This window comes from Drosophila simulans, chromosome 2L, assembly GCF_016746395.2.
Source record: "Drosophila simulans strain w501 chromosome 2L, Prin_Dsim_3.1, whole genome shotgun sequence".
Lineage (NCBI taxonomy): Eukaryota > Metazoa > Arthropoda > Insecta > Diptera > Drosophilidae > Drosophila > Drosophila simulans.
The window spans coordinates 8,600,517-8,627,150 of NC_052520.2; the positions used below are offsets into that span (position 1 = coordinate 8,600,517).

The window sequence follows — 26,634 nt, forward strand, 5'->3', positions numbered from 1 at the left end:
TCTTGGGTCCTGTGCGAGCATTTTTTTCCCCCTCCTCCTGTTCACATATTTATTTTGCATATGCTAAAGTTTCATGAAGTACGCCAGCTTTAAATTTGTGTATATTTGAAAATTTCAACCCTTAAAAAAAATAGTTAGTCCAAATTGTTAAATAAATGTTCCAGAGTTCTGCAATAAAGTTTCCTTTCCAAATAGAGATAGAAATATTATAATGAAAACCAAAACTTCGAACTATGCATTTAATTGTAGTTTAACTAAATTCTGAAAAATATATATTAAATTGCTATCAAAGAGCTTACAGCCAAATGGTTTGACATGGCATACAAAAATTTTAATTTTAAATTCCACCCTTAACTTGTTTGAAATGAAAACTTTGTTCGATGCATTTTTTGCACAATTGTTGAGCAATTTGGAAATTGTTGCTCCACACAAGCCGGAGTCCCGAAAACAAGATTAGTTAATTAACAATAAAAAAGCAGAGCAATGGAGCACAATTCCCAGATCCCAGCTCCCCATCTCCCATTTGGTGGCCCATTCCAGCTGCCGGGCATTTGCATTTAAATCGAGGCAGAAGGCATGACAGCAACAATGGACATGGACCAGGCCACAAATGTTGCAACAACGCGGGCTTTTGGGGCAGACGGCGGGGGGCGTCGTTTTTGCGGTGAAATCAGAGGGAAGTTTTCGTTTTTATTTCATCTACTTGTGTTGTTGTTTCGAATATGTTTTTTCCATAAAAACACAAACAGTTTGTTGCTGTTGCAGCAGTCGTTGCCGTCTGTATGTATGTATCTTGTGTTGCCAGTCATGTTGCAGTGGTAGTTGTTTGTTCAAGTCCTCGACTAACCAGTCCTGCCAACCAACCAACCAGCCGGCCACAGACTTTTCCTTCACATTCCGACAGCGAGGACCATTTTGGCATTCGTCCATTATTAATGGACATCTAACCGAAATGACAGACGTACGTCCATTGTCAGGAGAACTGGCGAAATACAATGTCGCAAAATAAAGAAAACATGGATTGACATTCATTCCACCATTTGGATGCTGACCACCAGAGTCGTTCATGAAAGCAGTATTAGATAGAAATGAAATCAAATGGGAAAAGTAATTAAGAAGAAAAAGAAATATGCGCGACATTTAATATATACATTTCTCCCTATTAATCTCGTGTCATCCTTTACAGATACCGCTTCACTCAAATCGCCGTAGATGCGCAGATTAAAACTCCTGGCGGCAAGACCTATGATGTTATCTTTGTGGGCACAGGTGCGTAGAGCATACGAAATTATATAATAAACTTTAGAAATTTTTATAATAATATAAATCTAATGTTGCAACAGATCATGGAAAGATTATCAAGTCAGTGAATGCTGAATCCGCCGATTCTGCGGATAAAGTCACCTCCGTAGTCATCGAGGAGATCGATGTCCTGACCAAGAGTGAACCCATTCGCAATCTGGAGATAGTCAGAACCATGCAGTACGGTAAGTTGAGTTTTTGGCCAAAAGCACTATGTGAGCAAGTGAATCAAACGCTTTTTCTGATCCCCGCAGATCAACCCAAAGATGGCAGCTACGACGATGGCAAATTAATCATTGTGACGGACAGCCAGGTGGTAGCCATACAATTGCATCGTTGTCACAATGACAAAATCACCAGCTGCAGGTGAGTGTCCTGCCGCACCTACCCACCCCCCTACTTTCACTCCACACCCCTCCTCTATCAAGGAACTCCAGACAATGGCATTTTTATTATCATGTAACAATTTGCGTGACTCTCGTGTCGCCTGTCAGACACTTGACAGCCTCAATATGCAGTATATTCGTGGGACATACACTTGACTTTATTATATCCACAATATTTTGACAAACAGATTTAAATGCAATAAATAAAAATGTTAAAAAAAAGCAATCTGAATAATAAAAAATGTATTCAGATCTTTCAAGTTAGGTCTCTGAATGTTAGTTCTTTATAGCCCTTCCTTTTAACATGTTAGATAACCGATTTTTTTATGAGTGCACGCATTTATCCACAATTTTACGTCTGTTCGCAGCGAGTGCGTCGCATTGCAGGATCCGTACTGCGCCTGGGACAAAATCGCTGGCAAGTGCCGTTCCCACGGCGCTCCCCGATGGCTGGAGGAGAACTACTTCTACCAGAATGTGGCCACTGGCCAGCATGCGGCCTGCCCCTCAGGTGAGTGCCAAGTTTAACCAAGTCCAGACTGGCCAAGAGCGCCGAGATTAACGTTATTCTGGTCGTGCAGGCAAAATCAATTCGAAGGATGCCAACGCTGGGGAGCAGAAGGGCTTCCGCAACGACATGGACTTATTGGATTCGCGACGCCAGAGCAAGGATCAGGAAATCATCTACAATATTGATAAGAACTTTGAAGGTGATTTACCTAAACGCATTTCCAGCATATTTTTCCATCATATTTATTTTGCATTTGTTCGTTTTGTATTATGCACGTACCCGCTTGCCACTTTGCCCACCTCCTTTGCGACCTTTCGACCTTTTGCTTGTTGTTTTCTACTCCGTGTTGTCTACCTTGCAAATCATATTTTCATTTTGCCGGGATTCCCCGGACTGCAGACTCCAACTGCCGGCTTGTTGGCACTTTATGCCATTCAAGTGTCTTGCACCTGCATTTTATCTAAAGCGAATTTCTTTTTTATGAGCTTCAATTTATTTGTAAGCCCGGAATACAGGTGCAATACACCACCAGCATTGATAAGAAGTCATCAAGACAAGGATAATTTTTGATTAACTAAATTTACTAAAGGCTTTCTGAAGAAAACTAACATTTTTATTGAATAATAATCAATCTAACATGATTTAACTCTTAGTGTTATTTTTAAAAGAAAAACTTACTAATCTTAAATGCTTCTGAATGTACGTATACTTACTATTTTGCCTGACTTTGCTTCATTGTATATATAAATATATATTCGTAATAAGCTATTTAACAAGATTTTAATTAAATACATTTATATTTTTTTGAACACTTGAGAAATCTTTTTCAAGTCGAATTCTCGTTGTTGTACAAGATAACTAACTATTCCTATTCATATTTTTCTTGTTTCTTTCATTATGATTTCTGAACAATTACCGTGCAATTACCTTATACCGTGCGTTCTAAATTCGATGTTTGGATGTTTATTGATGTCGTTGCCATAATGGACCAACCTCCATAAAACCCGATACCCACACTGAAACAACAAACCAAATCAATAATATCGTTACATATTTGTTGTGATTTGGAATGTTTGTTAAATGTTTTGCCTAATGCACACTGTATCGATGCGAAACGAACTGAATCCGACCCTTGAACATGTACTAACCGAAGGTCCCCAAATCTCTGCAGATATAATCAACGCCCAGTACACTGTGGAGACCCTCGTGATGGCCGTTCTGGCCGGTTCGATCTTCTCGCTGCTGGTCGGCTTCTTTACAGGCTACTTCTGCGGTCGCCGTTGCCACAAGGACGAGGACGACAATCTGCCGTATCCGGATACGGAGTACGAGTACTTCGAGCAGCGGCAGAATGTCAATAGGTGCGTACAGGTTGACTCTTAATAAGTAGGACCAATAGATGGGATTTATTCAAGTGATTTTGCATCGGTTCTTCAATGCCGGTAACAAATCGTCGCCAATAAGTAGGCAATGGTTTTGTTAACTAGTAACAGTCTTCAGATCTTTTCGCGCCCGTATTTATACTAGTTAATAACCCTGTTTTCATCCACACAGCTTCCCCTCGTCCTGCCGCATCCAGCAGGAGCCCAAGCTGCTGCCCCAGGTGGAGGAGGTGACGTATGCGGAGCCAGTGCTCCTGCCCCAGCCTCCGCCGCCCAATAAGATGCACTCGCCCAAGAACACGCTGCGCAAGCCCCCGATGCACCAGATGCACCAGGGTCCCAACTCGGAGACCCTCTTCCAGTTCCAGCCCGACGGCTACAACACCCAGCAGTCGTATCGCGGTCGCGACAACTTCGGAACACTGCGTTCCCACCAGGTGATGGTCAGTATTATGAAGATATGATGCTCCATCTCCGATTTATAACAATTTTCACCATCCACAGGGCGACAATTACAGGCGCGGCGATGGCTTTTCCACCACCCGCAGCGTCAAGAAGGTGAGTTGATCCAGCATTTAAAGCGATCTGGGAGAGCAGACCAATTTGTTTTTATTTTCCGACTATCGTATCGTACTACAACTAATCTCTAACCGTATCCATTGCGCTCTTTTCGATGTTGTTCGACATTTATTGACATTAGTTAACTAACTTGCTCGCCCATCGAGAGTCCTTGTGCTGCGCTTGTATTTGATTGAACTCTCCTCACACAATCGTCGATTGGTGTATTTCTTAGCCTCACCTTTACTATCTGTGTGTTTTTGTGTTCGAGTGTGTGCGAGTGCCCAACGATCACTCCCTCTATGTGTGTGTTACCAAGTATATAGCACCAAGTCGCATCACTGTCATATATCATTACCGAATCCAATCATATTGCTAACATTGTAGTTAATGTTGTTGTGATCTTATTCTTTTATTCGTTACCTCTGCATGTTTATCTATTATTTAAACACTTATCACTATTCAAACTAATATAAGAACAACGGATATAATTCTTTTCTTGGGGTGTGTGGCCTTATATCACGGTCTAAACTGAACAATAGTCTATGTTTCACCTTTATATCATCAAATTCTTCATATTTTAACCCGTATTTCCATCACTCACCATCAACAGCATGTTCATTTACCATCTTCGTTCCATAAACATTGCTTATATTTTCGGGTTCTGTCCTAAGGCTGGAAATACACCAATCGTTCAGATAAGTGGGATTGGATCTCTGCAGGGCTTTCTTAGTACCCCTATCTCTATCTAAGCATTTGTACAGCTACATTCTGTCTACTCACTCTACTTCAGCTCAAAGAGACACTCTTTCTATCGATACTAACTTTTGCATTCTAAGAACAACATAAAAAGACAACAAATACCGAAAAACAAAAATCTATCTCTATCTTTTCTCTATTCTTCTTCCCCTTTTTACATTAGGTTTACCTTTGAGACGGGAGTGGGGCGGCTGAAACCAGTCAGGGACTAATTACCCAAAATATGGTAAATACTTATTTATAACTAAAGCCATTTCAGTTTATTTATTTCAGTTCATTATGATTTATATTGATTTATTTGTGTCCTTTATTGTTTTACGTTTCTTTGGTGGGCTTTCGTTTGCTGTAATTATTAATCTGGAAAATATTTTGCTCAAAAGCTGCAATACGGAAGCTCTCTTCGCAACGAGCTAAACCGAAATTCCATAGGCAAAAAGTAATTTTCAAAATCTCCCCGATTTCGCTCACTCTTTGCATAATTATATTTCGAATTTTGAGCACAACTGCAAATTTCGTTTTCATTTTTGATAGATATTTAGGCACTGTTGCAGAAGCTTTGTTGTTTGCTATCTCCTTCTCTCTTCACTCAACCTTCATTTTTGTTCCACATTACACATTTTCGAATGGCTAAAAAAGGTTATCGATCAATCAATCGCTCAATCGTTCAATCAGGCCAGTCCAGCCCAGTCAGCCATCCCGCGCCCAACTCGCTTCGCAAATCGCCAACGCCAGCGCTTCCTTCAACCTTTGTTTGACCTCTGCGTGATTGAGAGTATGTGTGTGTGTGTGTGTGTGTATGTTGTCTAGTTGGATATGGCGCCATCCGATGTACCCACCTTCCAGTACCAAATTCCCACCAAGCCTGAACCCCTTGAACTCTTCTGCATGGGCGCCAAACTGCCGATTCAAAAAACCCAATTGACTACACAAAAATACTTCAAAGATATTTGAAACAATAGGAAGTGCGTGTGTGCATCTTAGAGAACATTTGATATTTAAGAAACAAATATAATAACTACTATCCAACCATGATACATGTACTTTTTTGCTTTCGTTTCTATATATGGTATATGCTAAACATATTATTTCTTTTATTGCTTGCCCACTAAAATCTTCAGACCCGATATTAATTGGAAGATATTGCATTAACCCACCAGAAATCCAAAATAAAACGGTACACTAATAGTTAAATTGTAACCAGATCTTTATTTCGGTTCATAGAGCCACACTTTTGGAATACAAATTGAAATTGGCTTTGCCTTGCAACATTTGAGAGCAAAAATTGATTGCGAACGTTTTTCCTTAGATTGAAGCAAATTAGCAAATTATAGTTTCTTGTGTTTGATTTCCTTCAACAATGACATAAAAACATATTATTTTGACTATAAAAGATGAGAAATTGATAACACTCCAACCCCATAGGCTGTAAACAACACAAACACACGTAACAGAAGTCTTGGTCGCGCAAGAAGACAGCCGCCCCGTCATGGCATTGGTAAGTCCAAAATCCTGAGTTGCATTAAGTTAGAGTAACTACTTGACTGGCCCACAGAACTCAAAGACACCGACACCCACACAGACACCCATTTTGAAAGTACTATTTTATACATCTGTCGTCAGGTCTTTCTTTCCCATCTATATGGAGATCTGATCGATCCCTGAGGTTCAAGACCCGAATGGGTTGGACAGTTCTCTGAAATCGAATTCTTATGTTTGAACTATTTTCTGAGAGTAAAACCACACGTTATTTCATAATTTATGTGCTGTATTTGTTACCTTTCAAACCTTGATATATATATTATTTAATACGTGTACCAGTAGTTTAACGATGTGTGTGTGTGCGAGTGTTTATGTGCATGTTGCAGCAGATTCAATGTTGTATCCAAATATTCATTACATAGCCATCGTATGTGTCTCTTATCCCAAGCATCGATGCAACATGCACCCAAGCACCCATGCCAAGTCGATATTTCGCAACTAATCCGTGTGCTTTCCGGCTCTTGCAGTAACTCAACACCGCTCGAATAGCCCCCAGCAGCAGCAGTCGCAGCAGCCGCACTCCAGTTCTGGCTCCTCGCCCGTAATGTCCAACAGTAGCAGCAGTCCGGCTCCGCCCTCCAGCAGTCCCAGTCCGCAGGAAAGCCCCAAGAACTGCAGCTACATCTACCGTGATTGATTGATATGCAACACCAAATCGATGCCACTCATCCAGGCCCAGTCCACGCACGCCCAGCCACACCCACACCCGCACCAGCATCCGCCCCCCGGTCCGACCACGCCCCCAGCACAGCCACGCGCCAGAAGTCCAATGATCGGCAGGACATATGCCAAGTCCATGCCCGTGACGCCAGTTCAACCGCAATCGCCGCTGGCTGAGACGCCCTCCTATGAGCTCTACGAACGCCACTCGGATGCGGCCACCTTCCACTTTGGGGATGAGGACGATGAAGATGATGATGAGCACGACCAGGAGGACACATCATCGCTGGCCATGATCACACCGCCGCCGCCCTATGACACTCCGCATATGGTTGCATCGCCGCCGCTGCCGCCGCCTCGTAGATTTCGCTTTGGCAACAGGGAGCTGTTCAGCATGAGTCCAGCCGGAGGTGGAGCCACGCCCACCGCCTCGGCAGGCCACCGCGGCAGCAGCGCCATCACGCCCACAAAGTTGAGTGCGGCGGCAGCGGCCATGTTTGCCGCACCCCAAATGGCCACCCAACTCAACCGGAAGTGGGCTCATTTGCAAAGGAAGCGGCGCAGGCGCAACAGCAGCTCCGGCGATTCCAAGGAGCTGGACAAACTGGTCCTGCAATCGGTCGACTGGGATGAGAACGAGATGTACTAGCACGCAGACCAACAATGAGATAGCAGAAACACTTTGATTCGGAATTTATACACCTTTGCAAATTTTGAATGGGATTTCGATTTTAAACTGCGAAATTGTATTCTTAATGCAGGATATTTTGGTGCGAGTGCATGTTTTTAAGTAAAACATTTTAAAGTAATTATTTTTAACTTTTTATAAAAAAGCTGTAAAGAAGTTTTCTGCTAGCTTAAATAGTACACACAACTCATTTCCAACGTGGCGCTGAGATATAGGAATAGCCCCTCCCTTCCCTTAAACTTAAAGTAGCAATCGAAAAGATCATTCACTAGCGATAGAAACTGGATGGGGATTTACTTACACACAAAAAGCCAGAGAAGTTATACACGAAGTTTATAGTTATATAGCCTTTATACATACTCCCCGATCTGCTAAGTATACACAAGCAAGCATAACATAACATACGTATATATGACTCTATATATACCAATAGATTTCATAGACGATTCACATGGATCGGCTACGCTAAATTAGAGCTGCAAAATGATATTGTTAATTACGATTAGAGAAAAGAAAAAACAACAGATGTAAATATTAATCCTAGAGATGGGAAAGACGTAACGTAATCTAAGCAAACCTTATTCGAATAGAGTATACACGATATACAAGATTTTTTGCATTTAACCCAGAGAAGTTTAAAATAGATAAAATTAGAAAGTCATAACAAATGGTTAAGAACAATGAGAAAACAAAACAAAACGAAACGCTTATTACTGATTTATACAAATGAAATGAATTACCGAAATAGTAGGAGGGCAAACAAATTAGTCTTAAGCCGTCAGATATCTGGGAAATATAAGGGGATTGCATTCGGGATTCATTCCGAACTGGAACTGGAACTGCCAAACGCGATGCAGCGCTCCCAACGAAATCGAATCCATCGAGTGCATTTTCCATTGTCAATTTCATTTGCAGAGCCTCAAGCTATAGTACTTCTTCAGACTTCAGACTCCAGCGCTTCAGTCTGCTATAGGAACGTGTAAATTATGTACAGGACTATACGCATTATTCAACCGATCTGTACAGTGCGATCTGCAGTATGTGCGATATGTGCCATAATTGGGTATGTGCCCACTTTGAGTTTAGTTGTTATTGTTTGCATTGATTCAGAATAGTTCTTTACACGAGAACACAACTCGCTATCTTTGTATATATTCGAATATATATAGATATATACATACATACTTATATGCATGAAGAGGGATACACAAATTTCATGTGAAGTGATCGATCAAAATTTAGTGAAAGCATTAAAACTGAACTTTAGCCTAGCCACATAGGGTTTGTATTATAGACTGGACGAACGGAGGGCAGAACAAAACTTTTGAAAATATTTTCACTAGGGGCATTGCTAATGTTGTTCTCATATTAAAGTATATTAGAAATAGGATAAGCTAATTGATACTCAATATTTTGTATGAGAAACATTAAAATCATCCGATCAAACTTGGAAATTGCGTTGCAAAACGAGTAAAAAAGCGTAGAAATATCTAAATCAAAGCAAATGTATAAACAACAAAACCCATAAAAAGCAGTAGATTTATAAAGTAAACCCACACAGAAACGTAAGCGTATATATTGATTAATATATACTTTTTGCAGCTGCAATTTAATGCTTTTTATATGCAATTTTACTTTTTGACAAAATGTATACAACCGAAAAAGATCATCAACAGCGGAAAACAAAAACGCATATAAACCAAGTAAAATTATTACGATTACATTTAGACAGCCAAAGATACGAGTGATTTTAAAATTTGTTTTTAAAGTTATTTGTGCATATTTTTAATTCGTTTTATTTGTACAAAAATATTATTTAAAGCAATTTAAACCTCTAAAGAAACTATGTACCACTAAGGTTACGGTTTCTAAATATTTAGTTATTCAATTATACACCTTATTATTGTGTTCTTTTTCTTTAAAGAAATAGTGTCGAGTACTTTGAAAGCAATAAAAACACTTGATAAAATATATGAAAAATATAAATGAGATTCAGACACATAGAGTAGCAGCTGATGGTAAAACTTAGGAATACACTAGAGTTTTGAACTAATTCTAGATCTACATCAACTACTTATACAATTGCATACAAGTATTAATTGAATCAGATCATTAACTTTTATACACTTTACCATTTACATATATACAAGCAAACTGATTGCCGATTACCGATTATTCAATATACAAGGCAAATTTAACATGTAATTGTAATTTGAAGCCAGGCTGCAATTGAAAGGTTTTACAGTAAATCATGCCTACACACATAAACCAGCAACAACAGTAACAAGATCAGAGAATCCGTAAATATATACTTATACATAATATAGATGACCCGTATACATACACTTATTAGATACTTTAGAAGAGAGATTCTCTAGAAATGCTTTTAAATTAAAAAATCCACGAAAAACCAAAAAAAAAGAAATAATAAACAAGAAAAATAACTGATTTAAGCAAAGTATTTTATTAAAAACACTCAGTAAGGAAATGGCAAATTCAAGCGCAAAAACACAAAAAAAATACATATATATATAAATTTCTTAAAACTTTCAGCGAAAGGCAAACATTTGTGAAATAAGCCAACTCAGACACTTTTTTAGAACATCAGAAATTGGGGTTGACGATGATGGTGATCACTAGACGTCGTTGAAGATACTTTAAAGATAATTATAAGCTAAACGAAAACGATTTTTAACTTTCTCCGAATAAGACAAAAACAATTATTACCTTCTGATGGTAGAAGCGCATTCATATTTGCTAATTAGCAACTTATTAAACTATAAACAACAAGCAACATTTAAAAGCTAGAGCAGAAAGCAGGAACCCACACAAAAAAAAGTAAAATAAAATAAAAATGAAAACATGAATCCATGAATCCATGACACCACACACCCAAGTTTTCATTTTCCATTAAAAACGATATATATTCAAGTGCTTCTTACATAAAATAAATATAAATATATATGAAACAAAAAAATATATTAATGATTACATGATAGATATTATTACGAGCAGGCATTACATTATAAATACCTACTAACTAGTTTAAGGCATTTACCACAAACTTGATTATTATGAACTGTATTATTATGTTTTGTGAAATCGAGCGAACTATTACAGATCAAGAGAATCAGATTACTGAGCGGATTTAGAGTAAGCGTAAAAACTCTGTACTATATCCGGTTCCGTTTGGTTTTTTAATCTCTAAGTAGCCAGCTCTCTATGCAAATAGAATAAAGACGAACACACACTGACACGTAATCGATGCATTTTACTTACTTGATGGCCATCAATGCAGCAAAGTAAAGCGAGTTCATGAATTCAATTTATATAATTATGTTAAGATTTTATAACGCAACAAGCCTAACGTATGCATTACCCATATGAATACTATTATGCGAATCTTTGTAAATACTTCAACAAATAAATACTCCTTCATTCAACCAAAACAAGATCAGATCCCTAACTCAATCGAAGTAAGCCCAAGCATTTGATTTCCTTTCCACACCCAAAACCAAAACCACACACAATCCTAAAGAGATGCTTATCGGTTAGGTATTATCGAAGCATACGAGCCACGAGTATGTTATCCATTCTTTAGCGATTACAAATACGTAAGGATAAATTTAAATTGTTGAATATGTAGCGCAAGAACGTAATGAGTAACAAACTAATGAAAGTCCCAAAGCGAATAACAAATATTTAACCAAATAAGTTACGAAAGTTAGACACAAAACGGTACTTCCAAGCAACTATAGAGCTAACAGCAAGCCATTTAAATGAATGAACTCAGATGCGAACTAAACTGTATGAATTGAATTCCCGACCCGATCCCGATTTAAATCCGCTAATAGATAGGGTGCACCCAAATAAGCCCCAGATCTTCTCAAGCAGATCCGAAGATCGGTAACGGTTCGTGCGAATTGGTTGCCCTATCTTCTAATTCCTCCATAGAAATCTCCTCTACACAACTCCCATTAGGAATTCGTCAAGTTTTGGATTCAGAAACTAATACACAACACTTAATTATTCATGAATGCGGCATGTGCAGTATCATAAATCAGAACGGCACCGCAAATCGAGAATCTACAGCATGAAGAAGCTATATAGAACAACAACAACATGAACAACAAAAAATTGTTAGTAAAAAGACTGAGCTACAAAATATACAAGAAAAAAACACAAAAGAAACAAAAGCTAGCAACAAATCAGTGAATAACTTTGATTCAGTGACAAATTAATTAACGTGCATTTTTGGGTAAACGATCTTTGACAAACGGAAGCGAGCAATTCGTTACAATTTTCAGTTTCATAAGTCGTAAATTTGTTAAGAAGTTCCTAACACAAAACGCAGGCAAATCCATTACCAATCAATCTCAAGCCAGGTTCAAATTGTGCACCTACCTAGAAGGAACTTCTGCATTTACTTCTCAGTGCACGAGGGTTAGTTGAAATCGTAGGGAAGCTGCTAAAGAAAATACGTAATTTGACACATTACTTTTAAGTTCGAATTTGGATTTGAATTAAGAGGCTTCTTGTTTAATTTGGGCCACTGCCACAGCATAATCGAGATTAAAATACCTAGAATGAATATATATAAACACGTATATACATATATAGACTCAAGTATATATGCATACACTTGCTTTTAGCTTTCCTAGAACTCTGATTTCCATACTTGAACGTACAGTAAGCTGCGAGACATAAGAGATAGTCGCTCTCAGACACGAAATAATCAAACTGAAGCTGATAAAAACGAACACGAGCTCAAAGATTTGGTCCGAGACACAATTAATTCCACACAAACCAAACGGATCGGAATACATTATGAAGCAAGCCACACAAAAGTTGAACATGCATGGCGAATAAGAGAAATCGATTAATGAAAACCGCATATTATTAATGATTATTATATTGTATTATTATAACTGAAATATTTAGATGAAATGACGATTCTTAATTATAACACATTATTATAGATACATACTGAACAAGCCGAAGCAAAAGAAGAAATTGAAAATGAAACTTAAAAAAAAACCAAAACGGAGGGAACGGAATCTAAAATGATTAATAAAAATGAAAATATAGAGAATATTATATTACGAACTTCCCAATGCGTTTTAATCCTACTGAATTACATTTATTATTGCCTTTAATAATTTTGGGACTTAATCAATAAAAGTTCAATTTTTAAAGTTTTTCGTATGTTTTCGAAAATCCCTTCATACTTATTTCCGATTGATTTAATTGAAAGTAAGTTGAGTTGTTTATCTATCGAATATTATAGATATATATTTCTGCATTTTGCCTACGAAGGCGAGTTCATCTCGGATGCAACTGGAAAGAAAGTGATTTTCCTGATTTGGGGGCAAAGACCGGAAGACTGGACCGCCGAAGATTGTGTTGACATCGGGAATGAAGGGTGAACCTCATTTGCGAAGTGCAAGATGTATGATTATACAATATAAAGTTAAAAAAGGCATTCATATAATGAAAAGGTAAAAGTAAACAGAACTATTCTGGTAAAAGAAATATTCCAAATGTACTTTGATTAAATGAAGAAAAATTAATGTTTGAAGACTGCTATTTTAAGAAATTGTTTCATAATCAAAGTGGGTTCCACAACTGTTCCATTAAGTTGTATATAAATATAAATATGGGTTGAACTTAATTTAACATGGTGAAACACAACTTCAACAACAAGAGAAGCTTGACCCACAGATAATCCTCTATCGGCCGCCGACCGGATGAGATTAAGACCGTCAGACGCAGCACAGCTATACTTATACATAAATGCTCAACCAAGAAACCGGCCCGAATTGAAAAAGTGTTTGCTCGGTAATTTTAATAGTTTGTATAGTATATTTAAAATTTCCATATTTTATTAAGTGTAATATAAATCAGATATCAGTAGATTTAACTACTTCTTTGAGACATTGTTAACTAAATGAACTCATATTAGAGTTCGCCAACAGTTGAAAGTGTAAAACAATAATATCGAGGGTGGTTCAAAAACTAATTCAAGACACACCCAGAATAATCTTAATTAGTTCTTTGTTTATTTTTATATTTTTAGTCTTTAACAAGTAATTTAGGTTAAAAACCATAAAGTTGTATACCTTTTATAAGCTTTCCTATTCATTGCTTTAATGTGGTATCAAGCCAACCTCGCTGATCGGCCCAAGGCTGTTTGGATTACTGATAGTGCTCGGAGCTTTACAGGCCGTCGAATCCGATTTGGAAATCAGTACTCTTTAAAACGCGACGGAGTGAGCAACATGAAGCCGTTGCTCCTAGTGTTGGCCCTTTGTGGGGCTCAAATCCATGCTCACTCTGTGGGTATACGTTACGACTATAACGACAATAGCGACGAGGATACCAGAATCAATTGGCTCCCCGAGCCGCTGAAGCCAGTTCCTTGGCAGTCGGAGACTGCACAACAGCCCCAAGAAGCTGTGGTTCAAGTGCCTGAAGTCGGACAGATCTTGGGAATTAGTGGCCATAAAACCATTGCCAATCGCCCAGTGAACGCTTTCTTGGGTATACGGTATGGTACGGTTGGAGGCGGCTTGGCGCGCTTCCAGGCGGCACAACCGATTGGATACCAGGGACGAGTTAATGCCACCGTCCAGAGCCCCAATTGTGCCCAGTTTCCGGAGCTCGAACGCCTGAGGTTGTCTGAATCCCGGGGAGAAAACGTCGACGACTGCCTTACCTTGGACATCTACGCACCCGAAGGCGCCAATCAGCTGCCCGTTTTGGTCTTTGTTCATGGTGAAATGCTCTTCGACGGCGGCTCTCAGGAGGCCCAACCTGACTATGTTCTGGAAAAGGATGTGCTGTTGGTCTCCATCAACTACCGACTGGCTCCATTCGGCTTCCTAAGCGCTTTAACCGATGAGCTTCCTGGAAACGTCGCCCTTTCCGATCTGCACTTGGCTCTTGAGTGGCTGCATCGCAATCTGGTCTACTTCGGTGGCAATGAGGGACAGGTGACTCTAGTGGGTCAGGCTGGTGGTGCAACATTGGCTCACGCCTTGAGCCTTAGCGGTCGTGCCGGCAATCTCTTCCAGCAGCTGATCCTGCAGTCGGGCACCGCCTTGAACCCCTACCTGATTGACAACCAGCCACTTGACACCTTGAGTACCTTCGCCCGCCTTGCTCGCTGCCCACCACCACCCATTAACCCATCCCCACAAGGACTTAGGCCCCTATACGATTGCCTCGGCCGACTGCCCACCTCCCAGCTGGTGGCAGCCTTCGAGCAGCTGTTCCTCCAAAACGAGCACCTTGGGCTCACCCAACTGGGTGGCTTCAAGCTTGTGGTGGGCGACGCTCTGGGCTTCATACCAAGCCACCCAGCCTCACTAGCTACCAACAGCAGCCTTGCTCTGCCCATGATTATCGGGGCCACAAAGGACGCCAGTGCGTTCATCGTGTCGCGTAAGTACTTTTGTTGAGTTATTAACTTCAAGTGGCCAAGATGTGTAATGATAACATATGCATGTATATGAGTCCAAAACATAACATCGACGTTGCGATTCATGATGGAGCTAATCTATTTCGGAAGAGGCCGATTGAGAGACACATTTGCTGATAAGGTGCTGTTTGCTGTTCTCGAGGTCAAACTGATTAGAACTAGTTTAAAATGACAATTAAATTATATTTTTATTATTGGGAATTTCCAAAAAAATCCAGAGTAATCAGATAGCCTTTCGACATAAGCATAATTGCTTTAAAATTTATTTTTATTTGCAGGTGTATCAAATATACTTTAAAAAGTTTTCTGTTTTTGAATGTTTTAAGCCCAATAGCTGATTGAATTTGATTTCATTTAAATCCAGGAATCTATAACCAGCTCGCACGCCTGCAGTCTCGCAATGTGAGTGACTACATCGACGTTGTCCTGCGCCACACAGCGCCGCCCAGCGAGCACCGCCTCTGGAAGCAGTGGGCACTGCGCGAGATCTTTACTCCGATCCAGGAACAGACGGCTAGCCTGCAAACAGTGGCTCCTGGTCTGATCGAGCTTAGCAACTACATCCTGTATCGTGCCCCCGTGATTAACTCCATCAGTCAGTCGTACCGCTCTATCCCGGCCTACCTGTACACCTTCGATTATCGCGGAGAACACCGTCGGTTCGGACACCTGGTCAACCCTCTTCCCTTCGGAGTAGATGCCTCGCTCAGCGATGACAGCGTGTATTTATTCCCCTATCCAGCCGAGGTTAGTCGCCTGAACCCCTCGGACAGGTCGCTGTCTCGTGCCTTGGTCACCATGTGGGTGAACTTTGCGACTACTGGCGTGCCCAATCCTAATTCTGGTGTATGGCCGCAGGCTACCTCCGAGTACGGCCCCTTCCTACGCTTCACAAATAATCAGCAAAATCCGCTTGAGCTAGATCCGCACTTTGGCGAGGGAATTTACTTGCCAAATCATAGAGTGAGCTATAAGCCGACGACTAACTTTTTACCTCCGATTACCACCACGACCACCACAACAACCACTACTACCAGCCGTCCATACGCCTACAACCCGTACGCCAATTGGCAAAACAGGCCTACTCAGCAGCATCCGAATTGGCATCCTGCGGATCCGGAATACGTCAGGGCACAGGAAGCTCGTCAGCAAGAGTTCATCCGTGAGAGGGAGCAGCGTAGGCGGGAGCAGCAGCTGCGAGACCAACAGCGTCATGCTCAGCAGGAGCCACGTGAGCAGCAAGACGAGCGAATTCGTCAGCAGCGAGAGCAGGAGGAACGACTGCGTCAGCAGCGAGAGCAGGAGGAACGACTGCGTCAGCAGCGAGAGCAAGAAGAACGCTTACTCGAGCAGCGAGAGCTCGAAGAGCGAATTCGTCAGCAACAAGAACGAGAACAGTATGAACGCGAGCAGCAAGAGCGAGAGCAACGAGAACGAGAGGAGCAAGAACGTCAGGAGCGAGAACGAGAGCAAGAGCAACCAGAACAACAGCCCGAATATAATCCTGAACCAGCAAACCCGTGGGGTTATCCGGAACGAGAGCCACAGCCAGATGAAAATCCGGAAGATGTTCCCTCATACGAACAATATGGTCCTGAAGGCAACGAAATTCTCCCCGAGTCCGATGCCAATCGCAACTACAGTGAGGAAGACCGTGAGCAACAACAGCGCGAGCAACTGCGTCGCGAGCAGCAGGAAAAGCAAGAGCGAGAATATCAATTGCAAATGGAACGTGAGCAGCAAGAGCGCGAACAGCAGGAACGTGGTCAGCAGGAACCTGGTCCTGAAGAATACCCTAGCTACGAAGAATATAGTAGAGCCCTACAAGAGAAATATGCTGAACGTGATCGAATCTATGCCGAGGAGCAAGAGCGTGAGCGAAAGCAGCAAGAAACATTGCTTCAAGAAAATCACCAGTATCCCGAACAAAGTTTGCCAGAGGAACAGCCAACCCACCCCAACTATGAAGCCTACGATGCCGACCGCAGCTATGCCGAGGAACAGGAGCGCGAGCAACAGCGAAGGGATCAGGTTGAACAGGAAAGAGAGCAACAGCCTGGCGAGGAGTACGAGAGATCACCAGATGAGGAAGAGGCAGCAGAACAGGATGTTCTTAAGGTTGAGGATTTCGCCACCTATGAGGCGTACCTGGAGGCCGCAACCAAGCTCCGCGAGGAGCAAGAGGAACAAGAAAAGTTGGAGGAGATACGTTATAGGGCCCAGCAGGAGGAAGAGGATCGCATTCAGGCTGAGAGGGAACGCAATTCTCACAACTAAGTAACCAAATCAATGGTCCATATTATAATGATGTGAAACCACCTTTCATAATAATTTGTATACACAACTCAAACTTAAAAATTTACCACGCTTTGGTATCTATAGAAATATGTATATCGAAAGCTATTGTTTTTGAATAAATACATTTTTGAATTACCGCTTACATCATAACTTTTGGTTTTATAAATTCTTCATCAAATATTGGTCAAAAACGTATCTTGTTGCGATTTGGCCGCTTAACTAGGCTCTTGCGCCCGCCGAGCTTCGGATTCTGCAACCTTCTTGCATTAGATTTGGCCAGCTGTTTTCGACGCTTAATTAGAGCCCGCTTCCGGCTGCGGCTTCGCAAATAGTATACTTCGCGGATCAGACTGTGTCCCTGTTCCTCGTCGCTCAACGTGGCGGAGAACTCGCTGAAGTAGTTACCCCCAATTGTCATGGTATCGTCAATTCTCATGTATGGCCCGTAGAGTGTGGTCATCGGCGGCCAGTAGCCGACGCGAGCGGATCCCAACGGATTACCACTGATCACAAAGTTTGTCCAAAGCTCCACCATCCGGTGAGCCATCGACTGATCCGGGCGACTGAGACGAGTCACGTGCTCCGGGTAGGGGAACAGGTAGAGGGCCTCGTCGGTGAGCGAAACGCCCGCCTTGAAGGGACTCTGCAAGTTGGTCTCCTCGTCCATTTCCTTGTAACGATTAAACTCGCCCGCATAATCGAATGAGTAGAGGAACGTGTTGTCCGGATTGTGCTTGTTATTCATATTCAGAGCCAGCAGGACAGGAAGCTTGTGGTTCAGAGTGCCAGCAACCTGAAAATTAGATTTTATAACTTAGTTTTTAGAATGTTTTGCTGGTCGTTAATACTAATGGAGTGTATTAGAAAGTATATGAGGTCCTTTTATAACTTTAAATTAAATTAAATAATTAAATAATTCAAATTAAATTTTGGAAAAGCAACTCACATCGATGAGCCTGGGGATCAGAGTGTCGAAGGTGCCGTTTTCCATCAAATGACGGTTGAAGAAGTCGTGGGTTACAAAGCTGGTGAGGAGCATCGTCTTATCGGTGCCTACCGTTTGTCGGATCACGTGGTCGATGTAGTTGTACGTGTTGTATTCATCATCCGGTATCTTTCCCTCGAAGTCATTGTCCACAATCTCGTTGAGCACGCGAGATCCGGCATTTTTGGGACAACCGCCCATTGCAGGATAGGAGAAGTTGGACTCCAGCATCAGATCGTACGGATGCTTGGGCAAAACACCACTGGGTCCGCCGATGGTGAACTGTATGCCGCCGGTGTGCCCAATACCGAGGTCGGATTTTTCCAGCTAATAAGAGATTATACGAAATGGAAGTAATAATAATGATTTTTTCATAATTTATCAATTACCTCCTATATAAAATTAATATCAGTGTAAAGGCTCTAAAGAAAGTAACTAGCCAAGTGTTGAAACTAAAAGGTTCACGTACCGCGTGCTCCATAAAGGCAGTGAGCAACTCCAAGGCCGTCAGCTCCATTAGGCAGGTGTTCAAATCCCGTACCGTCACCATTTTACAGTCAGCCTTCTTAGCGATTTCCTGAGCGTGCTTTCGCGGATCCTCCTCGAGGAAAATGGGCATAATGGCCGATCCCGAGTGATATATCACCTGATGAAACAGGCCGCGCTGCACAATTGGCGAGAGCGTGAGCAGGTGGGCAATAGCCGCGCCACCCACTTGACCAGCTACTGTGACCCGTGAAGGGTCACCGCCGAAGTATTTGATGAAGTGCTTTATGAACTGCAAGGCCAGGAAAATATCGAGGAAGCCAGCGTTGCCAGGAATCTCATCTGTCTTCGTAGAGAGAAAGCCGAAGGGTCCAAGGCGGTATTGGGGTGTGACCAGAACCACATCCTTCTCGAGCAGATAGTCCGGCGGAGCCTCGGAGTTGCTGCCCTCGTACAAATACTCGCCGTGGATGTAAACGAGAACGGGGAGTCGTGAGGTGACATTCGGAGTGGTGATGGTCATGGTCAGACAGTCCTCCACGTCTAAGACGTCATCCAGCCTGCGGAGCGAGTCCATCGACACCACCGACGGGCAGCCAATCTTTTCCGCAGTGGCATCCATCACATCCTCCCACGGTTCAATCGGTCGGGGCGCCTATGAATGGCATAATCATATCATAACTGAGTTTGCATACTGGGTGCATAAGCAGGTTTAGAAAAGGGTTTTAAAAAAGAATATTAAAATAATTCCATTATCAGTAATCAGATTTTAGCCAGAAGAGTTCATAAATAAATAAATAGTGCGTCACATTGTTCAATTTTGTTAATAGGTAAGTTGTTCAAAACTAAGTCTTTAATGTATTTACAGTATATTAATCAGGCTTTTATTTATAAATGTTTTTCTATGACTCAGCTATCGTTTATCTTGCAAAGATTCTATTTTTTTTTCGATAAGTTCAGCAAACGAAGAGTTCCGATGGTAAATATTAGGACTTTACGAAATTTGTGCCAAGTCCTCGATAGTATAGTGGTTAGTATCCCCGCCTGTCACGCGGGAGACCGGGGTTCAATTCCCCGTCGGGGAGACGCGAGAGGATCGTTTTATTTTTTGTGTTCCTCTCTTAGAATCTTTATGTTTGGCTTATTTATTGCTGATAAAAACATTAACATAATTTTGAAAGTTTTAAAATGCTATATAAGCCAGACGCTCAATAAAATCAAACATTTCTATTTGGAATTTTTCGCGAAGTTCCTCTGCGTCAGCCTTATTTAGCATACCGACGATTTTAATTTTTTGCATAATGTATATGGCTTAATCACTTTTGTTCTGCTGACACACTTTCAAGCTTCTGCTATTTTCACTGGCCACTTTTCCATATCATTCCAATATATCTTATTAATGTTTTAATTAATGGATTAGTATTAATATCCACTTGTATACCTTAAACCGATGCAGTCCTGTCGGAGGTTCCGCATATCTGACATCCACAAACTGCAGCACTTCGCGTTTCGTCCAGGCAGTTTCGAGAATCTTTCCCTGGATGCTGCCCAAAGTGGGCAGCTCGACAATAGTGTCTTTCTCCTCATCATATTGCCTGCCACGAACCCTGGACTCCACCACGGATTGGAGTACTAGGAGCAGGTAAACTATTTGCCACCACAAGAGCTGCATTCCAGAGGATTTCGCGAACCGAACCAACACTCGCTTTGAGGAACCGATCGCAACTGATCTGTGGCCATCGGGGACCAATAGATTTTAGTCCGCTGTGACCCGAAGTTTCACCCCACTTCTGACCGAAATAGCCAAATGAAGAGTTTGCAAACGGAAACTGGCTAAAACGAAACGCGAAATAAACTGCAAATGATGCGGCGTCCCAGAGGCTAGAGCCACTGATTTATGCTAATAGATACACAGAAAAAAACTAAAGTTACCTAAATAAACTTGTTTTATTTTTCGCTTTTACGGAACGATTTTACAAGACAGCATAAATAATATATACACTTCGTTCTAATTGCATTTTTTTGTATACTCACTAAGTTAACCAATCAATTAATCAACCCATTACTTTAGAAATTTTTCCAAGTGCAAGAATAGATTTCGCTCCGGTTTTAGCTGCTTGGGTGCTGGGTTGATCATCTTAAGTAAAAGGGAAACCTTTAAGAGCAGCCGCTGGCTGGAACTTCTGATTTGTCCGATAGCCAGTCATTAGTCGCTCATATTGATGCGAATATTTGCCGGCAAACATGGGACATCGTCCATTAACTTGGTTTGTCTTTCTCACAACGATGAAAGTGCGGGTAGCGCCAGGCAAAATTAATTTCTCGAGAGATGCGGGAACTGATTTAAATTTTAGATTTTACCTAATTGATTCCAGAAATTCTCTTCGCTACTGGAATTCACAGTACGAGGTATAATATCAATCATCATCATCGCGAGCTGCGGGAGAAAGCATTCGTGATGCTTCAGTGCCAAAAACTCCTCACTAATCTGGCAACAGATAATTCCACAATTTGGCTGCATTTAACTAAAAATGAATTTGGGAAACCCCACGGTGTAAGGAAGCTAGAAAGCGAAGAAATAAAATATTTCTCTTCATTATTGTGCTTTTGAGAGCTCAATGTCAAGGGAATTGGAACCACTTAACATATTCCCCAATTTATTATTAATTTTTGTTTCGTTGAGTCAGCAGCATATTGTAAATATAACTCTGTGTCAACAAATTACTACTGATCAAATCCGGATTTCTTCTTTAAAAAAATAATCAGCGTTTTAAGCCATTAACTCCAGAAATTAACTCTCGTAAGTTAATCAAAGCAAGCCGAAGATTTTTCCCATCATGACCTGTCAATTCTGATGCAAAACTAGCAAAATAAATAGTCCATAGAACAAATGAGTTGTCACGCTTAATTAAAACTTTATTATGTTCCCTAATGAATTCTAAATTGAAGCCAGACTTTTGTTCACCTGGCGAAAGATGATTTATGAGGCCAATGAAGAAAGCAAGTTCTGAACTATGTTTTGAGCACTTTTTTAAATCAAAGCATATTCGCCGCGCTCATATTGATTAAAAATTCAAAATTTCTTGTATTTTTTGTCTCACATATGTTTGTTTATTGAGGATGTTTATGATATAAATAAATAAAGGGACAAGTTACGTTGATAGGCTGGGAAAGTCTACTGTTTTTGGACGCGCGTTGACTTCCTGGCGATGAAGACCCAGTTTTGGCCACCAGCTTGACTGGCAGCCCTCTGTCCCTCAGCATCGTCCTGATCCTGTTCATCCTCCTCGTTGGCATCGTTCAGAGTATCCAGCTTGCTGGCCGCCAAAAGGGCTGCCTGCAGATCGTAGTAGTCGTCGTTGACCAGGTTATAGCCGTGCTTCGCCTCCTCCACGGCGATGCGGTACTCGTCCAGGTAATTGTCCCCGAAACTGACAGTCCGATCGATCTTCATGTAGAGTCCTGTCTCGTCGCTCATCGCTGGCCAGGTGGGCAGTCCGGGTGCTTGGGGAACTCCCGTTGTGGCGAAGGACGTCCAAAGGGCCACCATGCGGCGAGCCACCTTGAGGTCGCGGTTGGAGTTCAAGGCCAGGAATCGTGGCCACGGGAACAGGTACAGGTTGTCGTCGGTCAGTGAGACACCCATGTCGAAGGGCACGAAGTTGGCCTCATCCTCACCTGTGGCATAGCGATTCTGCTCGCCCTCATAGTCGAAGCTGTACAGGTAAGTGCTGTTGGGAAGCTTCTTTGCGTTGGCCTGCAGGACCAATAATACAGGATTCTTCAGGGAAATAGTGCTGCAAAGCTGGATGAGAAAGGGGTTTCGATCCTTAAAATGTTATCACATATTGGTCGGACTATACTTACATCGATCAGCCCAGGGGTCAGACGCCTAAAGGTGCCATTCTTAACATCATCCTGCGTGAATATCTCCTCGTCGGAGAACTCCTTCCACGATCCACTGGGATCGGCTCCATTAGCTTGTTCGATAATGGTGTCGATGTACTGCCTTCCGGTCATCTTGTCGTCCAAAATGGTTTCATTAAATATATCCGCAAAAATGTCTGTAATGTTTAGTCAAAATAGCATATATAAAATAACAATCTTGAAGAAATATCTGTTGAATTACCTCTCAGCATGAAGGTGCCTCCGTGCTTGACGCTACCGCCCATTGTGGGATAGGCCTGGAACTTCTCGGCGGCCAGCAGACGACCCGGATGCTCCGGCAGAATGCCAGATGGTCCGCCGATCACCAGCTGTACACCGCCGTAGGCTCCGCCGGACAAGGAGGGTTGATTTTCGCCGTGGACGCTGAAGGCGGCCAGAAGCATAGTTGCGTTAAGACGGTTTAGGCACTTGTTCAGCTGATCCACCTTAGTGGACTGTTTGCATCCCGCGATCCGGCCAATGGCCTTGGTGGCGCCCAGCGGAGCATCCGTGATGAAGGCGGGCGACAATGCCGTGCCAGACTGATAGATCACGCGGTGGAAGAGGCCGGCCGGAACCGCAGGACTCAGGGTGAGCACGTTGACCAATGCTGCTCCGCCCACTTGGCCGAAGAGCGTCACCCGCTGGGGATCGCCGCCGAAGGATGCGATGTGCTGCTGCACCCACTTGAGAGCCAGGATGATGTCCGTGACCGCCGCATTGCCAGGCATCTCGTCCGTCAGCGTGGACAGAAAGCCGAAGGGTCCCAGACGATAACGCACGGACACCAGGACCACATCCTGCTCCAACAAATACCCGGGAGCTGCCTCCACAGAGTCACCATCGTAGAAGAAATCGCCGTGGATGTACACCATCACCGGCAAGGACTTGCCCTCCATCTGTAATAAAAGCAGGATAATGTTGGTAAATTATCTTTGCTAAATTAATTTTTGTAAAAGGTAATATTAGGTCTTGGAAATTAACTAACCGCCTTGGTGTTCACTGTCAGACGCAGGCAGTCTTCCACATCGAAGCCATCTTCCTCCAGCTTGGCGAACACGATCAGATCCTGAATGGATGGACAGCCGGCGTGGGGTCGATGGGCGGGAAGGACGCCCTTCCAGGAAGGTGCGGGCTCAGCTGGCTGTAAATGAAACAAAAATATTATTATTAACCACATATATATTCTATAATTTCTTGTTACGCCATTTGATTCAAATTGGAATTAGAAAATTTATTTCACACGCATTTCGTTTCCGGTATTTGGCAGACGGCGTTCACCGTCCTCGATAGTATAGTGGTTAGTATCCCCGCCTGTCACGCGGGAGACCGGGGTTCAATTCCCCGTCGGGGAGAATGTGAAAGCATTTTTTTTTATATATTTTCAATTTTATTTTTAAACAGTTCTATTTATATTTATATGCATTTACATTAATCTGCCTTGAAAGGGTTTACTGGTATATCGGTTACTAAGAATAAAATTAAGAATAAAATATTATTAAACTTCAAAGTTATAAGCTTAGTGGAACAATATCAACAAATACCTTGAAAATAATTAAAAACAAAAAGTTTTAATTATACGCGATCCATAATCAATATTATTTTAATTCATATATGTACGAAAAAAAACGCTTTCACATTCTCCCCGACGGGGAATTGAACCCCGGTCTCCCGCGTGACAGGCGGGGATACTAACCACTATACTATCGAGGATGTTGAGCAACGTGAGTCAAATAAAAAACAAGTTATAAGTGGTTGAATTTACCAACATCAAAGGTATCAAAAAATAGTAGGTAATGTATGTACTTATTAATCTTGCGATAATAACAATATATACTCACCCTGAATCGCTCTGCTTTGCCGTAGGGAATGTCCAGGAACTGCATTATCTTCTGCCCTGTCCAATCGGTGGTCAGAGTTCGTCCACGGAGCCTGCCCAAATCAGGAACCGTTGTGGTAAATACCTTTGGCTCTTGACCATTCTGACCCTGTTGCTTATTGGGCTTCTGTTTCTGCACTTTTTGGGGCTTTGGACGCTTATTTTTCTGGATACCAAGGTTTTGATTTCCCGGTCTGGGCTTCTGCTGCTTCTGCCTATTGGCGTTCTTCTCTGCCAGGCCTTGTGCAACAAAAACGGCAAGAAGGACGATTGCCAGGAGAAGTACAACTCCACTAAACCGCGCCATTATATTATTTCGATCCGCTGCTGTGGGTAGATGGAAGCGAACTGTAGGCCATCCGAGATCTCTACCCACCAAGAAGACTTTCTCGCCATATTCGAGTGACACTTGACCGGGCACGGGTTCTATTTCGAATTAAATGGGGTCAAGTCAGCACTCTCCGCTTCAATCTTCCTCTTAACTTCATGGCCACTTTTCGCGATTCCAATCGCTGAATATTCATCGACGCCTAATCTAAAATCAAACTTTGGCAATGTATTGCCGAAAGGCAAGCCCGCGATCTAAATGGGATTATGCTCGTTGGCATGAAAGTAAAATAGAGCCAGGCGCAACCTGTTCTACGATTGACCCCTAGGGCATTTTCTCCCACTGAGCAAGATTCACTGAGTATCTCTACACGATGAGATATTGCATTATGCTAATCTCCTTCTACTAATAATAATATATGAATGCTATGTGTTGGGCCAGACATCTGTATCCTAAAATGGTTCATATAACAACTTTCTTTTAACATCTGTTTCATCGGCGTGCATTATGTGGCTCTCCGATTCTGCAACGAAAAGCAGGTAACAGAGTTATTTATAAGACGAGCAGCTAAAGTTTGTTGTAAGTTGTATGCAAAAATATCCATTAGAATAACGTACATATATTTCTGACACATTAAGTCTTTCATGTTACGAGGGCGGCCTTAAGCTTTAATATATATATACTAAAAAGTGAGTAATATAGTATAAACCTTTGAAATACTTCTTGAAGTCATAACCCCACCAGCCCAGTCGAACTAGTTCTACTTCCTTAAAATGGAAAATATTCTAATCTTTAAATGTAAATTACTTTGCTGAAAAAATGTTCCGGCAAAAAAACGTCCATAGTCCTCGATAGTATAGTGGTTAGTATCCCCGCCTGTCACGCGGGAGACCGGGGTTCAATTCCCCGTCGGGGAGAATGTGAAAACATTTATTTTTTAAACGCATTTTCAATTTTATTTCATAACAGTTCGTTTTATATGCATTTACATTAATCTGCCTTGAAAGGGCTTATTGGTTTACCGGTTAATAAGAATAAAGTTATAAGCAAAACCTATACTTAATGGAACAACAAATACCTTGAAAATAATTAAAAACAGAAACCTTGATTAATTTTACGGGATCCATAACCAATAGTATTTTATATTCAAATATTAAGTATTTTATATTCAAATACTAAAAAGAAAATGCTTTCACATTCTCCCCGACGGGGAATTGAACCCCGGTCTCCCGCGTGACAGGCGGGGATACTAACCACTATACTATCGAGGATGTTGAGCAACGTGAGTCAAATAAAAAACAAGTTATAAGTGGTTGAATTTACCAACATCAAAGGCATCAAAAAATAGTAAGTAATGTATGTACTTATTAATCTTGCAATAATAACAATATTTACTCGCCCTGAATCGCTCTGCCGTAGGGAATGTCCAGGAACTACCTATTGGCGTTCTCCTGTCACTGAGTATC

At 41.7% G+C, this 26,634-nt stretch overlaps 5 protein-coding genes and 5 non-coding genes across 15 annotated transcripts in view; 6 read left to right on the plus strand and 4 right to left on the minus strand.

The window, feature by feature from the left end:
* Window positions 1–7,074, plus strand: part of LOC6731542 (semaphorin-1A) — a 131,185-nt gene extending 124,111 nt beyond the window's left edge. The window contains exons 13-23 of one of the 6 annotated variants that reach the window (XR_005545111.2): window positions 1,187–1,269; window positions 1,344–1,487; window positions 1,557–1,668; window positions 2,057–2,199; window positions 2,270–2,398; window positions 3,353–3,560; window positions 3,754–4,024; window positions 4,086–4,139; window positions 5,062–5,124; window positions 6,321–6,393; window positions 6,905–6,973. Coding sequence is in view for 3 of the 6 variants with exons in the window: in XM_039298595.2 (XP_039154529.1) it covers window positions 1,187–1,269; window positions 1,344–1,487; window positions 1,557–1,668; window positions 2,057–2,199; window positions 2,270–2,398; window positions 3,353–3,560; window positions 3,754–4,024; window positions 4,086–4,139; window positions 6,321–6,393; window positions 6,905–7,074 (1,387 nt within the window). In the remaining 3 variants the exon portion in view is untranslated. Of the gene's footprint in view, window positions 1–1,186; window positions 1,270–1,343; window positions 1,488–1,556; window positions 1,669–2,056; window positions 2,200–2,269; window positions 2,399–3,352; window positions 3,561–3,753; window positions 4,025–4,085; window positions 4,140–5,061; window positions 5,125–5,278; window positions 5,335–6,320; window positions 6,394–6,904 lie in introns of those variants that run through there. The other 5 variants (XR_005545112.2, XM_039298595.2, XM_039298596.2 and 2 more) reach the window with 5 other exon arrangements.
* A 21-nt stretch (window positions 7,075–7,095) lies between these two features.
* On the plus strand, window positions 7,096–12,891 carry LOC123327481 (actin cytoskeleton-regulatory complex protein PAN1-like). Its single transcript, XM_044923932.1, has one exon. The coding sequence runs from the start codon at window positions 7,096–7,098 to the stop codon at window positions 7,744–7,746; it is 651 nt and encodes a 216-aa protein (XP_044779867.1). The 3' UTR covers window positions 7,747–12,891.
* A 1,129-nt stretch (window positions 12,892–14,020) lies between these two features.
* Window positions 14,021–17,713, plus strand: LOC6731546 (glutactin). The gene is made up of 2 exons (XM_039298594.2): window positions 14,021–15,228; window positions 15,630–17,713. Exons 1-2 carry the CDS (start codon window positions 14,064–14,066, stop codon window positions 17,540–17,542), a joined length of 3,078 nt encoding a protein of 1,025 aa, XP_039154528.1. The 5' UTR covers window positions 14,021–14,063; the 3' UTR covers window positions 17,543–17,713.
* A 27-nt stretch (window positions 17,714–17,740) lies between these two features.
* Window positions 17,741–20,747, minus strand: LOC6731547 (glutactin). Its single transcript, XM_002078656.4, has 4 exons — window positions 20,476–20,747; window positions 19,018–19,689; window positions 18,510–18,875; window positions 17,741–18,356 (listed from the first exon to the last, which is right to left on the minus strand). Exons 1-4 carry the CDS (start codon window positions 20,704–20,706, stop codon window positions 17,748–17,750), a joined length of 1,878 nt encoding a protein of 625 aa, XP_002078692.1. The 5' UTR covers window positions 20,707–20,747; the 3' UTR covers window positions 17,741–17,747.
* Trnad-guc lies at window positions 20,048–20,119 on the plus strand. The gene has a single exon. It is a non-coding gene; the product is annotated as a tRNA-Asp (tRNA).
* A 1,375-nt stretch (window positions 20,748–22,122) lies between the features above and the next one.
* On the minus strand, window positions 22,123–26,587 carry LOC6731549 (glutactin). The gene is made up of 5 exons (XM_016178617.3): window positions 24,803–26,587; window positions 23,950–24,105; window positions 23,164–23,860; window positions 22,902–23,098; window positions 22,123–22,839 (listed from the first exon to the last, which is right to left on the minus strand). Exons 1-5 carry the CDS (start codon window positions 25,145–25,147, stop codon window positions 22,210–22,212), a joined length of 2,025 nt encoding a protein of 674 aa, XP_016024219.1. The 5' UTR covers window positions 25,148–26,587; the 3' UTR covers window positions 22,123–22,209.
* Trnad-guc lies at window positions 24,245–24,316 on the plus strand. Its single transcript has one exon. It is a non-coding gene; the product is annotated as a tRNA-Asp (tRNA).
* On the minus strand, window positions 24,603–24,674 carry Trnad-guc. Its single transcript has one exon. It is a non-coding gene; the product is annotated as a tRNA-Asp (tRNA).
* On the plus strand, window positions 26,014–26,085 carry Trnad-guc. Its single transcript has one exon. It is a non-coding gene; the product is annotated as a tRNA-Asp (tRNA).
* Trnad-guc lies at window positions 26,368–26,439 on the minus strand. Its single transcript has one exon. It is a non-coding gene; the product is annotated as a tRNA-Asp (tRNA).
* Window positions 26,588–26,634: the final 47 nt, after the last annotated feature.